Genomic DNA, 17,057 nt, shown 5'->3' with positions numbered 1-17,057 from the left:
CACAATCTTGGATGAATTTCAGGAAAAAAAATACACAGAAATGTATTTTTACCAACAAAAAATTGACACCAGGTCAGCTTCATAACACAGTTCACGGCTGATGGGTTGGTAATGCTTGGTTTCAAAACATTGTCAGCTTGTTCAAAATTGTACATCTGGTATACCTTAATTTTATATGAGGATCTGCATATCAGCCTTGTCAACATCAGCATCTAGATGGTGATATGTGTATATGGCCTCATCCCCATCGTACATAATGTTGAACCAGTCTGGGAAAGAAGGGACCTGTAAAAAGTGAAATCATATATAATGAACAATTAAAAACATTTATTATGTGAAAAGTAACATCTTTACTGTTTTTACACAGCAAAGATGCTTACAAATCTTACATGAATGCATGTATTTTATTGGTTGAAATTTATGCTCTGCTTAGGTTGAAATGCATAATGTATAATATTCGGAAGTTATACTGATGTATGTATGTTTAAACATATTTATTTTAGCTTGATTGCATCGAAAGCCTACGGGTTATTTGAAATGCTCTCGAGTCAGTTTCCTGGTACTAGAACCAGTAATTGGTGTCTATTCATGTAATGGAAGCTTATAACAAATCTTATTTGTTCACACTGATGCATTTTGTAAGCATTAGTAAAAACAAGCACTATATATTCATGAGCATTTACCGTGTCTGACGTCTGAGAATCTGTCACGTCTTCTGGCTGAATTGTTGATGCCTGTGACGACGTCACATCCACACGAGCTAAGCGTCTACGCTTACGAAATACAGGGCTAGGCTGGAATGAAAATATTATTCATTTTTGCATTCTGAAACTTTTGTAAACTTTTTTGTACAATTTCAGGCGAGCTTTCAATAACATCAAGCACATTGTGAGGACGTTAACAAGGCATATACCAATTTATTTGTACATTCTATAAAAAGATCATCTGGCTATCAGGCATACAGAATTATTCCAATTTATTTGTACATTTTATAGTAAGATCATCTGGCTATCAGGCATACAGAATTATACCAATTTATTTGTACATTCTATAGTAAGATCATCTGGCTATCAGGCATACAGAATTATACCAATTTATTTGTACATTCTATAGTAAGATCATCTGGCTATCTTGTTTTCTTTTGATATAGAAACAAGGCTGACCCCAGCTTTATTCTTATTTGTGTTTATGTTGTTTTGTATTGTGCTGTATTGTGCTGTTTTGTACTGTTTCGGCAATCGGTCACTTGCCATAAACAAAGGACCAACTAATTGTTTATAATAAGATTTCAATACTGCTCCAGCAGCTGGAGTTTCACTTCTTTATATTCTTACCATAGGATGACATATGCCCCCTTTTTCCACATTTTTCTAAACCTAAACGCAAAGTGTTTTGCCACATTTTTCCAAACCTAAATGCAAACTGTTACGGAATTTCAGACGGACAGACAGACAGACGGACGGACAGTGCAATTAAGAAAAGCCCACCTTCGGGGGCATAAAAATCAATGCTTGTAACTGGTAATGTTATGTAATAATCCATAGCTATATATTAAATTACCGGGTCGGTAGGTATACTACTGACAGTACTGTATGGGGAGCTGTCACTGGAAATCAACTCGAAATTCTCTACAGAGACTGACTGGGCCTGGGGTATATCCTGTTGACTGTCAAATATATCCTGCTGACTGTCAAATATATCCTGCTGACTGTCAAATATATCCTGCTGACTGTCAAATATATCCTGTTCAGTGTCAATCAGCTCTAGGCTATGACTGCTCTGACTGTAATTCATGCCATATGGATGATATGATATTGATAATCCAAATCTGCAACGAAAAAAAACGACCGATGCAATTTACAAATACAATTTGTGATATCAGCAAAAATGGATATAATCTTCATTAATCATCTATCTACAGGCGTAACAGGACTTAGTTTAAAGAAGATTTGTGATTATACACATACACAACTATATCAATCACTAGATATTACAAGTTGCCTGCAGTTGCCGAATGATTTGGCCTCTTTTACAACATCGCGAAAACATATGACGGGACAAACAATCTATGACTGCCGGTTCGACCGGACCTCATTTCAAAGGCCTGCCCGGGCTTGCCCCTCGACCTATCTGTTGTTTAAAACCATTTATATGTAGTTTAGGGACTGTTGAGACAACCACCGCTTTCGCAGGCTTTCGTATTAAGCTTAAACCATATTGTGGACCTTTTAAAAATTTACCAATTTTCGGAGGCTGAAATCGCGCTATTTTTCTGTACAAAAAACGTGTTTTGATTATTCAGAAGTCAAGTGGGCGCTTTCTTCTTTGCAAACGGCCCAAAAGCTTCACGATTGGTCAAATAGGTGCCACGTTACAGCAATATAAAAATAGCACCTATAACATGACTTTCAAGATGGCCGCGCCCAAACAGATTAACAAAACCCGGAAAAGCCAGTTTGTGTTCATCGATATATAATCGATACGGTCAATATACATAACGAAACAATACTTACATGATTAAATAAACATCTTTCTAGCTGTCCATTCAATTTAAATGATTTAATTACACTTTTTTGCAGTAGAAATCTTAGTTTCACTAACACTGGTATTTGCATTGAGTCAGAACGGGATTTCAATATGGCGGAAATGTCCGACGTCACTACAGTCAGCAGGATATATTTGACAGTCAACAGGATATACCCCAGGCCCAGTCAGTCTCTGTAGAGAATTTCGAGTTGATTTCCAGTGACAGCTCCCCATACAGTACTGTCAGTAGTATACCTACCGACCCGGTAATTTAATATATAGCTATGGATTATTACATAACATTACCAGTTGATTTTTATGCCCCCGAAGGTGGGCTTTTCTTAATTGCACTGTCCGTCCGTCTGTCTGTCTGTCCGTCTGAAATTCCGTAACAGTTTGCATTTAGGTTTGGAAAAATGTGGCAAAACACTTTGCGTTTAGGTTTAGAAAAATGTGGAAAAAGGGGGCATATGTCATCCTATGGTAAGAATATAAAGAAGTGAAACTCCAGCTGCTGGAGCAGTATTGAAATCTTATTATAAACAATTAGTTGGTCCTTTGTTTATGGCAAGTGACCGATTGCCGAAACAGTACAAAACAGCACAATACAGCACAATACAAAACAACATAAACACAAATAAGAATAAAGCTGGGGTCAGCCTTGTTTCTATATCAAAAGAAAACAAGATAGCCAGATGATCTTACTATAGAATGTACAAATAAATTGGTATAATTCTGTATGCCTGATAGCCAGATGATCTTACTATAGAATGTACAAATAAATTGGTATAATTCTGTATGCCTGATAGCCAGATGATCTTACTATAAAATGTACAAATAAATTGGAATAATTCTGTATGCCTGATAGCCAGATGATCTTTTTATAGAATGTACAAATAAATTGGTATATGCCTTGTTAACGTCCTCACAATGTGCTTGACGTTATTGAAAGCTCGCCTGAAATTGTACAAAAAAGTTTACAAAAGTTTCAGAATGCAAAAATGAATAATATTTTCATTCCAGCCTAGCCCTGTATTTCGTAAGCGTAGACGCTTAGCTCGTGTGGATGTGACGTCGTCACAGGCATCAACAATTCAGCCAGAAGACGTGACAGATTCTCAGACGTCAGACACGGTAAATGCTCATGAATATATAGTGCTTGTTTTTACTAATGCTTACAAAATGCATCAGTGTGAACAAATAAGATTTGTTATAAGCTTCCATTACATGAATAGACACCAATTACTGGTTCTAGTACCAGGAAACTGACTCGAGAGCATTTCAAATAACCCGTAGGCTTTCGATGCAATCAAGCTAAAATAAATATGTTTAAACATACATACATCGGTATAACTTCCGAATATTATACATTATGCATTTCAACCTAAGCAGAGCATAAATTTCAACCAATAAAATACATGCATTCATGTAAGATTTGTAAGCATCTTTGCTGTGTAAAAACAGTAAAGATGTTACTTTTCACATAATAAATGTTTTTAATTGTTCATTATATATGATTTCACTTTTTACAGGTCCCTTCTTTCCCAGACTGGTTCAACATTATGTACGATGGGGATGAGGCCATATACACATATCACCATCTAGATGCTGATGTTGACAAGGCTGATATGCAGATCCTCATATAAAATTAAGGTATACCAGATGTACAATTTTGAACAAGCTGACAATGTTTTGAAACCAAGCATTACCAACCCATCAGCCGTGAACTGTGTTATGAAGCTGACCTGGTGTCAATTTTTTGTTGGTAAAAATACATTTCTGTGTATTTTTTTTCCTGAAATTCATCCAAGATTGTGGTAGAACCTTGTTGGAATTATTCCACTGAAACAAATTGAGGTCTTAAAAACAAACTTTTAACAGAAGACTGAGATTATCTAGAGTATGTACATGAGTTGGCAGAAATTGGCAGAAATTTTTGAATTTGTCAGATTTTTAAAATCGATTTTCTCCATTACTAATAAAGATATATTGATAAAATAAGCACCAAATTGCTGCATTTTTCAATAGCTTTAGTTTGATATATGACACCCTATACTCCTGTAAATTTTTTAAAAATGTCCGACGTCACTACTTAAAGCAGTGTTCTCCATAAAATCTAAAGTAGCCAGAAATATTTTTAAAGTAGCCAGTGACTAAGCACGCGGCATGTCACGTGCACGAGCCGCGAAGTGGCGAGTGGGGTAGGTGCGGGAGGGGTATCCCCTCCTGCCAGGGGGGTATGGGGGGTCTCCCCCAGGATTTTTTTAAAAGTACATGAGTGAAATGGTGCAATCTGGTGCATTCTAGGGAGTTTTTCTTAGATTGAAGTAACCAAGCATTTTTCATAGAAAATAAAATATTTATTTGAAATTTATTGAATAACTCTCTCACAAACTTTGAAAAAAGAAACATGAAATTGCAACAACTGTTTTTTAATAATCTGAATCTGAATCTGAAGATCCATAGTCAGAATCTAGCCCAGATCCTTGGTCATCCATGCCAAGGGCGTGGAGGGCATCTGAAACGCTTCCAATACGGCGCATTTACATTACAATGATCTTCGAAGCTAAAATTAGCCGTAAACTTTCCTTAGTAAGCTAAAAATACCATCTGTGTTCGGAAATCTCCGTGAAAAACGAGCGTTTAAAAAGCGGGTAATAATCTTTTACTGAAAGATACGAACTACAGTACACTCCACGCGTTTTTCCCAAAAAAAACGCGCTCCCTCCGCGGGTTTTTTTCTGCTAGCGAGTGTTCACGCGACGTTGGAAAGCAAGGTGAACTCGATAAAACGCTCGGCGTTACGCCGCGTTCGCTAATTCCCGCGGCGTGTATTACTTTAGCCAAGTCGGTAAATGCAGACGATTTCCGTTCTTATCAGTGACCGACGCGCAACACCGCGTTAGCAGTGTGCTACTGGGCATACCAAAAAATAAAATAAAAAAATAAAATCCAGTAATTATCCAACAAGACACCGTTATTTAAGATGAATGTGTTTCGAATTTCGTAAACACGCGGACGCCATTATTAGTAACTGTACAAAAAGTTGGGAAAATGGCCTTTGTCGGAAAATCCGAGATAGATTTATTTGTTGTGTCAAAGCTTAGACCAAGTAATTACGGCCATTCAGGACTCAACTTTTCGTAAAACACGTGTTCAATTAACTGTTAAACTCCACCCTTTGTTCCCTGTAAAAGATTCGAAAGGCGGAGCTAAGCACGTGCAGTTACATATTTCGACAGTTGCTATTGAGTTATAAACACCCCATTGGTTTAGCGTGTTGATTGCCAAACAAAGGAAGCCAATTTTGTCGGCGAGAACAGTGTGTTTTTCATGCCTTCAGACAGGAAGCGGTTTTTCTTTCATGACGTCAAACTGTCAATTCACACATATTGGGAATTTTTGCGTTACTTTTAATAGGGTCCTCGGTCATTTGTCTACATGTTCAGTATAGAAAAAACACCTGCTAAGATGAAAACTTTGCAAACTGTGATTATATTAATTGGTAAGTATCAGTTAAAAGACGACGCTTTGTTTGTTGTAAATCAACGAGTTTTCTATACAACAACAACTACTTCTACAACCACGTCGGGATCGATCTATCTTGGTTGTTTTTCTTTAATTGTATATATTATACTACATGTATGTACTTGTAATAAATGTAATTTTATTTGAAAATCAGGAAGTCAAACAACGTAAAATTGATCGTTATCTCGTTAAACGCGGAGTATCCCCCGCGTTGCAATTGCCAAGGGGCGCCGCGTCGGCTTATCAATTTTGCCAATCGTTAACCGCCGCGTCCAAAATCATGCAAACGCCGCGTATCGCGGGATTTTCTTAATCTTCCTCCAGGTCACTGCCCGCGGAGAAGCGAGAGAAAATGGGGAAAACGTGTGGAGTGTACTTATCGATCGGTTTTATCCGTGCTTCTTCCTGTTCGGCGCAAAATTAACGCGCATTTGAATAGAAACATCCGGTTAGTTAATAGAAAGACGAAATTGAAAAATCGCGTCACAACTGGAATTAAATCGGGCGTTTTTTGCGCCGTTTCCAATTGATATTTTTGGGGAAAGTAGCCGGCGCCTAGACTGTCAGTAGCCGGCGAAATCGCCGGCCGCCGGTGCTTCCGGAGAACACTGTGTAAAGTGTATAATTCAAAGTGGCATTCATTTTCGCGACCTAGTCCTAGTAACTCGGTGTGAGTGAACGAAGGATTTGTGTTTACTTTTCACCTTAAGTTCAACTGTGCGTTTTATTACCCATTTTGTGATCTATTAAAAACACGTGCTTCGCGCATTTGGACACTTACAGTGTGTTTTACACTAGTGCAATAATTGACACTTGATGTGTTTATAGTGACTGTGTGATATTTGCATTGATTGAACACTTACCAGTGGATTGCAATTTTGAGTGACACTTTAATACTAATTATTAAAAAACAGGTGCTTCGCGCATTTGGACACATTCAGTGTGTTACACACTAGTGTAATAATTGACACTTTTGACATGTTCATAGTGATATTTGCACTGAACACTGACCAGTGTATTGCAATTTTGACACTTGTTGATTATTGAAAACTAGTGCTTTTTAACTTGTGTGAACTTTATTTGTATTAAAGCGTGATTGATCTGTTTTGTTTATATTCTTTTGTGTAGTTAGATACACATAAGACAAGTTTAGTCGTCCTTATTAGTCTTGTTGCAATAGTATTGTTAAGGTAGTATTTGGGTTGTTAAGACTTGTCTTTTTATAATTACTACTAATTAAATTAGTAGATTTATTACGCAGGCTCTTTTGAACAGGATGCAGTGTTGTGTCAGGAAGCATTTTCCTTTTATTTTTTCAGGTGCCCAAGACAGGAGAAAAGTGAACCGTATTGCTGGGGACTCCAATTCTCATCGGATTAAGGATATTCTTCCTGACGATATAGCTGTCAAATGCCTGCCAATCTCTGATGAGAATATGTAATGACAATGGTATAGAACAGTAATTACAGTTTCAGGTTTGTTTCTATTAATGGTATCACATGTACACATTTTTCTAAACGTTAAAACAAAATGATTAATGAAATAATCAAAAGGTTACCGTTTAAACGGTATTCATATGTCAGTTATAAAAGCGTCATTGACATCGCATTTCCAAACTGAAAGTAATGATTATTTCCAGAAGTTATATTCAGATCATTACCCATTTGGGCAATGACGTCATATTAAAACCAACTGTTCTTGCCGTTGTTGAGTCATTGGGTACACATTTTCTACTTACATGCCGTAGTATTTTATAACAAAGACAAATAAATATTGATCCCACATTTCTTCAATAAGACTACACCTGTGTAAAATTTTTATTGTTTTCTACCTAACAAGATGTACATAAAAACGAGTATCTGTTTATTAAATTAAAAATGAATGCGGATGAATAAATGTCGGAAAAAATGTCCTCATGCACGTTGTGCTGACGCGCGTCAAATGTTCAAGACAATTCGGGGAATGATCATGCAACAAATAGCTGGAAAATTTTCCCGAGCACTTTGTGCCGACGTGTGTCAAATATTCAAGACGTCTAGGTCGTACATGGTGTTTTGTTATGTTTACGCTGTTGTGAATAAGGGCCATCTGGCACACATGATACAAATGTATACCAGTCTTTTTTTAACAGCTTTTAATAAGTTTTGCAACATTGTAACGTAATGAACTAAAATGGATTATGTTGATATCAACAGTCGTTTAAATGTTTACTGTTTTTGTAAACATTTTTGAGAAAACACGAAATGCCACCATTTAAACGTGATACTCATAGTTTCTATAAATGATGTAATTATTTCATTTCTTTATACTTAAACAGTTCAAATGTCAAGTCCTAAGCTTCGTATGATTACAGTATTTGTCATCAATATAAAGTTAAACTTATTATGCTGATGTCATCATGTGCAATGATTGGCATCATTGCGTTTTCTAACTAATTTGCATGGTTATATATTTTATTTAAGCGTGTGGAATATTTTACAGATTGTAGGGAATTGTAATTGCAAACTTTTCATTTTAATCGTGAGGCAAAGCATGAATTTTCCTTGTGTATTCATTCATGTATATTTGTGATTTATTTACACAGACATTCGCCAACTCCTTTTTCAAAGGTGCCAAATTTTCTTGTGATCGTTTTCGCCATGCATTGTTGAGAGACTTGCGGAAGATGGATGTTCAACAGCTGTATCTTCATCTAGGCTCAAATGACATTCTTACGAATGAAGCGGTGTTTTACTGGTACATATACAATTATAAAAAAAGCTTTGATATTTAAATTTAATGTACGTGTAGTTGTTTCCCATAACTATATAAATTTGCCAAACTAACATTGTACATGGTTTATTCCTCAATGAGTCATGGAAACTTGCAATCATTTTAGAAGTGTTATCTAGTTTCTAATTTATAAATAAAGCATTTCACAATATTTTCTATTATCCATGTTAATTTGACATTTTATGCTCCCCCAAAAAATTTGGGGGGGAGCATATAGTCGCCGCTTCGTCAGTCCGTCTGTCCGTCCGTGAACAATTTTTGGATTCTCAGCAACTAAAGGCCGGAATTCAATGAAACTTAATGGGAAGCTTCACTATTAAGAGGAAATGTGCATATTATCAGCGGGTTCTGGTCGGATGATTTGTCACAGAGTTATGGCCCTTTTAAATTTTCTATTAACTGTACATATAGTGCAATTCTTGTCAGGGCTATTTCTCAGCAATTAATGACCGGAATTCAATGAAACTTTATGGGAAGATTTACTACCAAGAGGAGATGTGCATATTATCAGCGGGTTCTGGTCCGATGATTTTTCACAGAGTTATGGCCCTTTGAAATTTTCCATTTACTGTACATATAGTGCAATTCTTGTCCGGGCTATTTCTCAGCAACTAATGACTGGAATTCAATGAAACTTTATGGGAAGCATCACTACCAAGAGGAGATGTGCATATTATCAGCCGGTTTTTGTCGGATGATTTTTCACAGAGTTATGGCCCTTTGAAATTTTCCATTGTACATATAGTGCAATTCTTGTCCGAGCTATTTCTCAGCAACTTATAACAGGAATTCAATGAAACTTTATGGGAAGCTTCACTATCAAGAGGAGATGTGGATATTATCCGCCGGTTTTCGTCGGATGATTTTTCACAGAGTTATGGCCCTTTGAAATTTTCCATTGTACATATAGTGCAATTCTTGTCCTAGCAATTTCTCAGCAACTTATTACGGGAATTCAATGAAACTTTATGGGAAGCTTCACTACCAACAGGAGATGTGCATATTATCAGCTGGTTCTTGTCGGATGATTTTCCACAGAGTTATGGCCATTTGAAATTTTCCATTGTACATATAGTGCAATTCTTGTCCGAGCTATTTCTCAGCAACTTATTACATGAATTCAATGAAATTTTATGGGAAGCTTCGCTACCAACAGGAGATGTGCATATTATAAGCCGGTTATGGTCGGATGATTTTTCACAGAGTTATGGCCCTTTGAAATTTTCTATAAACTGTACATATAGTGCAATTCTTGTCCGGGCTATTTCTCCCCAACTACTGACTGGAATACAATGAAGCTTTATGGGAAGCATAACTACCTTGAGGAGATGCGCATGTTATTAGTGGGTTCTGGTTAGATGATTTATTTACAGAGTTATGGCCCTTTGAAATTTTTAAGTTACTAAACCATCCATTGTATTAATTTGTCCAAAGTTATGCCCCTCAAGAGTTTCCTTTTATCTGAATATATAGTGCAATATTGTGACAAAAAAACCTTTGTGGAGCATCACCAGTCTCAAACGGTTTCTTGTTTCATTATTTGCTGTCTACAATTAATTTTACATGAAATAGCAAATGTTTTATTTATGCGCATAATATTAACAATATAATTATACATATTTGTTTATGTAACTATTTTGATAGGTAAGTCAGTCTGCAAAGAAAAAGAACACATTTGTATATATTTTACTCCACATTTTTTATGCCCCCTTTAGAAGAAAAGTGGGTATATAGTTTTCTCACTGTCTGTCTGTCTGTCACACTTTTCTTGTCCGCTCTCTAATTCAAATAGTTTTCATCTGATCTTTACCAAACTTGGTCAGAAGTTGTATCTAGGCAATATCTAGGTCAAGCTCGAATATGGGCCATGCCGGGTCAAAAACTAGACCATGGGGTCACTTAGTGCATTTTAAGGTTTAAGCATGGTGTCTGCTCTCTAATTGAAGTAGTTTTCATCTGATCTTTACCAAACTTGGTCAGAAGTTGTATCAAGACAACATCTAGGTCATGTTCGAATATGGGTCATGCCGGGTCAAAAACTAGGTCACAGGGTCACTTAGTGCATTTCAAGGATTAAGTATGGTGTCCGCTCTCTAGTTTGGGACTTATTTTGCATTTCTAAATTAACGTTTTTTATGCCGCCGAAGGAGGGCATATAGTGATCGCACTGTCCTTCCGTCTGTTTATCTGATGTCTGTCTGTCCATCCGTCACACTTTGTGTTTAGGTTTCGAAAAATGCTCATAACTTCTTTTGTCGCTTCAGATGTAACATTCATATTTGATATGCATGTGTACATGGACAAGGCCTTTCCATATGCACACAAATTTTTACCCCATGACCTTGACCTTAGGGTCCGTGTTTAGGGTTAAAAAAAAAATGCATTTAGATTTCGAAAAATGCTCATAATTTCTATCAAAGCATTTATTGGGGTCATACGTCATCCTATGGAGACAGATCTTGTTTAACAATTTAATTGAAAATAATATGTTGTCAACATGAAGTGTATATATGCAAGATCACATTCCCAGTGACAACAACTCTTTAATTGTTGACTGTATTTTAGCTGGACTATTATATATGAAATATATATAGTGGAGCTATCCTACTCACCCCGGCGTTGGCGTTTCCGTGAGCGTGCAAATGTTAAAGTTTGCGTACTACTTCAAATATTTTCAATGTCCATTGACATATTGCTTTCATATTTTGCATACTTGTTTACCAACATGATCCCAACCTATAAACAAGAGCAGACCACTGTATCAAGCATTTTGACAGAATTATTGCCCCTTTTATACTTAGAATATGCATATTATTGATAAATCTATGTTAAATTGTGCGTACTACCCCAAATATTTCCTATGTCCTTTAACATATTGCTTTGTTATATTGCATACTTGTTTACCAACATGACCTTTAACCTACAAACAAGAGCAGACCACTTAATCAAGCATTTTGATAGAATTACGGCCCCTTTTATACTCAGAATATGCATATTATTGATAAATCTATGTTAAAGTTTGCGTACTACCCCAAATATTTCCTATGTTCTTTGACATATTGCTTTTATATTTTGCATACTTGTTTTCCAACATGACCCCAACTTATAAACAAGATTAGACCACTGAATCAAGCATTTTGATAGAATTATGGCCCCTTTTTTACTTTGAGAATTGGACATTTTGCTTAAATTCACATAACTTCTTTATTTATGATAAGATTTTATTAATACTTTGACAAAACAACACTTACCTGAATACCACAATGGATTCCACCCGTGCAATACCAGTGCTCCAGCTAGGCCTAAATCGAAGGGCGCCCCGCCCTGCCCTCCCGAACCTCCGCCCTGACCTTCCTAGGGCCCCCCCTGCCCTTAAAAAAAATAATTTTTTTTTAATTTTTTTTTTACATATGATGATTAATAAATCTCTTATTAAAATACATTGTAATTAATTTATTCCTCATTGTAGTAATTAAATTTGAATTGTTTAATGACAATGGGAATAATTTATTCTTACAATTATTGATAACACATAAATTAACATGCATGAGGAAGCATTCTAGAAACGCCCGCGCGCTCGAAAGTGCCCTTTTGACAAAATACTGCGCGTCCAATGTGCCCTTTTGACAAAAAATCCCCCTGCCTTTTTCAAATCCTAGCTGCAGCACTGCAATACCCCACGCCCCAACCCAGAATCCCTGCCCCCCCCCCCACACCCCCCCCCCCCAAATTTTTTGTTTTCCTTTTTTTATTTTTGAAAGATCGTCAGATCGTCTAATAAATGACCACACCCCACGTTATACCCCCCTCTCAACCCCCCTACCCCCTCCCCAAATTTTTATTTTTTTTCCTTTTTTTATTTTTGAAAGATCATCTAATAAATTATTGAATATGAACAATTTCCCCATGATGGCTTACGTTACACTGTCAAGCACTCGAATAGTCGAGCGCGCTGTCCTCTGACAGGTCTTGTTATCTTTTTTTATTAATGAAAATGATTGTATTGAAATAATTTCAGAGATGTAGCTGACTTGTGCGATTTGGTGCATCAGGTCAGTCCAGACACTGAGGTTGTCTTTTGCAAAGTTTTCTGAATAAAATACATTGAATTTAGTGGTTTGATAAAAATAGAAAATGCCCAGAGCCAGTAGCACTGACACTTGCAGTGTGATATAAGAAATGGCAAAAATATTTTGAACCTTCTCCCATAACAGATATCTCCCTGTTAGCTAACAAACGTTTTTTTGACTGATAGTTCAGTCACATAAATGTGAGGGGACTGTCAGGATGTTTTTTTTTAAATAATAATTATTGATTAAGTGATAAGAAAATATTGAAATTGTGTTCATTGTTATTTGAACTAACTTTAAGAAAGTATTGAAATTAAGTACATTGTTATTTGAACTAACTTGCTTACATTACGTGCATTTCAAGGATTAAGTATGGTGTCCGCTCTCTAGTTTGGGACTTATTTTGGATTTCTGGATTAACTTTTTAATGCCGCCGAAGGAGGGCATATAGTGATCGAACTGTCCTTCTGTCTGTTTGTCTGATGTCTGTCTGTCCGTCACACTTTGTGTTTAGGTTTTGAAAAATGCTTATAACTTCTTTTGTCGCTTCAGATGTAACATTCATATTTGATATGCATGTGTATATGGACAAGGCCTTTCCATACCCACACAAATTTTTACCCCTTGACCTTGGGGTCCGCGTTTAGGGTTCGAAAAATGCTCATAATTTCTATCAAAGCATTTATTGGGGGCATACGTCATCCTATGGAGACAGCTCTTGTTTAACAATTTAATTGAAAATAATATATATGTTTTCTTATCTAAGTTAATGTCAAAGTTCTTGTTTAGTAGGTATTTATTGGTTAAAATGATGAAAAATAAATGTTAAATATATTTTTATGTTTCACAAAGTTTTATATTTAAAGGAGGCGCACAATCGGTGTCCAGAATGCAGGGTTGTTTGCTCCAACGAAGACGCTTTGCTGAGCCACTTCTGCAGTCGCCACATCAAGCAACCAGAGACTGGAAAAGAGAGTAAAATTAAGCTAATAGCTTCACCCATGGTATGACTTTAAATCACTAACTTGTGTATGCTTAACAAGCATTTTATGTACAAATAAAGTAACAAAAAAAGGAGGTCAACACATGCACTTTCCCATATAATGCTTTCTGTATCTTTTAGCAACTAATGACACGATTTTGTGTTGACATACTCAATATGATAGTTATAGCCCTATATAACTGGTATGTTCATTTTAGTTAATCTTTCTATTTTATTAAACCTGTTTGTTTTAGCTAGATTGCTTGAAAAACACAACCAGGATTATTTTTATGCCCCCGGATCGAAAGATCGGGGGTATATTGTTTTTGGCCTGTCTGTCATTGTATGTGTCCATGTGTGTGTGTGTGTCTCAAAACTTTAACCAAAACTTTAACCTTCATCATAACTTTTGCAATGTTGAACATAGCAACTTGATTTTTGGCATGCATGTGTATCTCATGTAGCTGCACATTTTGAGTGGTGAAAGGTCAAAGTCAAGGTCATCCTTCAAGGTCAAAGGTCAAAAAAAATAATTCAAAAACTTTAACCAAAACTTTAACCTTCTTCATAACTTTTGCAATATTGAACGTAGCAACTTGATATTTGGCATGCATGTGTATCTCATGGAGCTGCACATTTTGAGTGGTGAAAGATCAAGGTCATCCTTAAAGGTCAAAGGTAAAAAAATAATCAAAGTGGCGCATTAGGGGGCATTGTGTTTCTGACAACCACATTTCTTGTTAGCATTGTCTTACCCCTGTTACATGCAATGTACATGTGGCTTATTAAATTGGAAACCCTGGTTTGCATGAGAATATTTTGCAAAACATAGTTGAAAAAAACATACATGTATACAAACTTAGTCATTACTGTTAGTATAATGAGCACCTCTATTTCTGAATATTTTGATTGGATGGTTATGGGCCTTTATGCGTGTGTCACATTTATGTATGTGCAAGTGTGTAATTAGACAAAAGAATTTATATTTTTTTATTTTTTGGGTAACAATCACTTATTTTAGAGTTATTTATAAGTAAATCTTACAGATTGCATCTGCTAATCATGAACTCAATGAAGTCAGCTCAAGGAAGTGGAAGGCATGCTTGGAAAATAGAAGTTTCCATTATGAAGGCAAATTTTAGTATATTTCAAATTTGTAACCAAATGAAGTGGCAAGATCTTGAATGAAAATTTGATTGAACATTTGTTATCTGTCAAGAGAAACAGTTTGAAGCGAATGAATTAAGTATTGCCTATTGTCTATAAGTTAATTGTGTGACCTGAACCCTGTGAGGGATATTACTTATTTTTATACGCCGGTTTTGAAAAAACGGGACGTATTATAGTTTCACCCTTGGCTGGCGGCGGCGTCCATAACAGTGTCCACTCTCTAATTCAAATAGTTTTCATCCGCTCTTCACCAAACTTGGTCAGAAGTTGTATCTAGACAATATCTAGGTCAAGTTTGAATATGGGTCATGCCAGGTCAAAAACTAGGTCACGGGGTCACTTAGTGCATTTGAAGGATTTAGCATTGGTGGCTCTCTAATTGGAGTAGTTTTCATCTGATCTTTACCAAATTTGGTCATAAGTTGTGTGTAAATGATATATAGGTCAAGTTCAAATATGGGTTATGCCGGGTCAAAAAACTAGGTCGCGAGGTCACTTAGAGCATTTCATGCATTTCGCATGGTGTCTGCTCTCTAATTGAAGTAGTTTTCATCCGCTCTTCACCAAACTTGGTCAGAAGTTGTATCTAGACAATATCTAGGTCAAATTTGAATATGGGTCATGCCAGGTCAAAACTAGGTCACGGGGTCACTTAGTGCATTTTAAGGTTTAAGCATGGTGTCTGCTCTCTAATTGAAGTAGTTTTCATCCGCTCTTCACCAAACTTGGTCAGAAGTTGTATCTAGACAATATCTAGGTCAAGTTTGAATATGGGTCATGCCAGGTCAAAAACTAGGTCACGGGGTCACTTAGTGCATTTGAAGGATTTAGCATTGGTGGCTCTCTAATTGGAGTAGTTTTCATCTGATCTTTACCAAATTGGTCATAAGTTGTGTGTAAATGATATATAGGTCAAGTTCAAATATGGGTTATGCCGGGTCAAAAACTAGGTCGGCGAGGTCACTTAGAGCATTTCATGCATTTCGCATGGTGTCTGCTCTCTAATTGAAGTAGTTTTCATCCAATCTTCTCAAACTTTGGTCAGAAGTTTTATCTAGACAATATCTAAGTCAAGTTCAATTATGGGTCATGCCGGGTCAATACAAGGTCAGGGGTTCACTTAGTACATTTCAAGGATTAAGCATGGTGGTCCGCTCTCAAATTGAAGTAGTTATCATCCGATCTTCACCAAATTTGGTCAGAAATTGTGTCAAAATGTTATCTAGGTCAAGTTCAAATATGGGTCACGCCAGGTCAAAAACTAGGTCACGAGGTTACTAGTGCATTTCAAGCATTTAGCACGGGTGTCCACTCTCTTATTGAAATAGTTTCATCTGATCTTCAACAAATGTGGTCAGAAGTTGTATCTAGACAAATCTAGTTCAAGTTCAAATATGGGTCATGCTGGGTCAAAAACTAGTTCACAGGGTGCATTTCAAGGATTTAGCATGGTGTAAGCTCTTTAATTGAAAGAGTTTTCATCCGATCTTCACCAAATTTGTGCAGAAGTTGTGTCTTAATGATATCTAAGTCAAGTTCAGATATAGGTCATGCCGGGTCGAAAACTAGGTCACTTAGTGCATTTCCAGCGTTTAGCATGGTGTCCAAAACCTTCAAACGGGTGTATCTTGTGACAGTTTAGCACTCTTGTTTATTACATTAAAGCCACACACCTTGAAATGAATACATGTTACTCAGTACATATAGATGCAATTTGAAAGTGTGGCAAAATTGTCATTAAATCTATAGCCTAGTTAGCAAGTAATTTATTATTTTATATTTTAAAACTGAATGTACGATTTGTATACGTACATGTTCAATTCGAGAAACACAATTATTTTTAAGTTTTTAAAGCACAAGAAAGACGGATTTCTACCTTGGCAACCACCAGATATATTCTAATTGGCAAAGATAAAATATGTTTCTTATTTATATCCAAATTTACTATGCAGATATTTCATTTCAAGTGTGTGGCTTTAAGGAATGTTTTTTAATGGGTATATTACCAA

At 36.3% G+C, this 17,057-nt stretch overlaps 2 protein-coding genes across 3 annotated transcripts in view; one reads left to right on the top strand and one right to left on the bottom strand.

Annotated features, from left to right (window-relative positions):
- LOC127850475 (uncharacterized) overlaps positions 1-2,658 on the bottom strand; it is a 41,203-nt gene extending 38,545 nt beyond the window's left edge. Inside the window, exons 1-4 of one of the 2 annotated variants that reach the window (XM_052383554.1) lie at positions 2,514-2,658; positions 1,561-1,828; positions 684-794; positions 165-285 (exon numbers count right to left, since the gene is read on the bottom strand). In XM_052383554.1, coding sequence (XP_052239514.1) covers positions 172-285; positions 684-794; positions 1,561-1,794 — 459 coding nt within the window. In that variant the 5' untranslated portion in view covers positions 1,795-1,828; positions 2,514-2,658 and the 3' untranslated portion in view covers positions 165-171. The remainder of the gene's footprint in view (positions 1-164; positions 286-683; positions 795-1,560; positions 1,829-2,513) is intronic. The other variant, XM_052383555.1, reaches the window with a different exon arrangement.
- LOC127849925 (uncharacterized) lies at positions 2,402-4,447 on the top strand. The gene is made up of 4 exons (XM_052382671.1): positions 2,402-2,454; positions 2,624-2,792; positions 3,550-3,660; positions 4,059-4,447. Exons 1-4 carry the CDS (start codon positions 2,402-2,404, stop codon positions 4,170-4,172), a joined length of 447 nt encoding a protein of 148 aa, XP_052238631.1. The 3' UTR covers positions 4,173-4,447.
- Positions 4,448-17,057: the final 12,610 nt, after the last annotated feature.

The sequence above is a fragment of the Dreissena polymorpha genome, chromosome 11, assembly GCF_020536995.1.
Source record: "Dreissena polymorpha isolate Duluth1 chromosome 11, UMN_Dpol_1.0, whole genome shotgun sequence".
NCBI classification, from domain to species: Eukaryota; Metazoa; Mollusca; class Bivalvia; order Myida; family Dreissenidae; genus Dreissena; species Dreissena polymorpha.
This window is presented reverse-complemented; position numbering and strand designations above follow the sequence as displayed.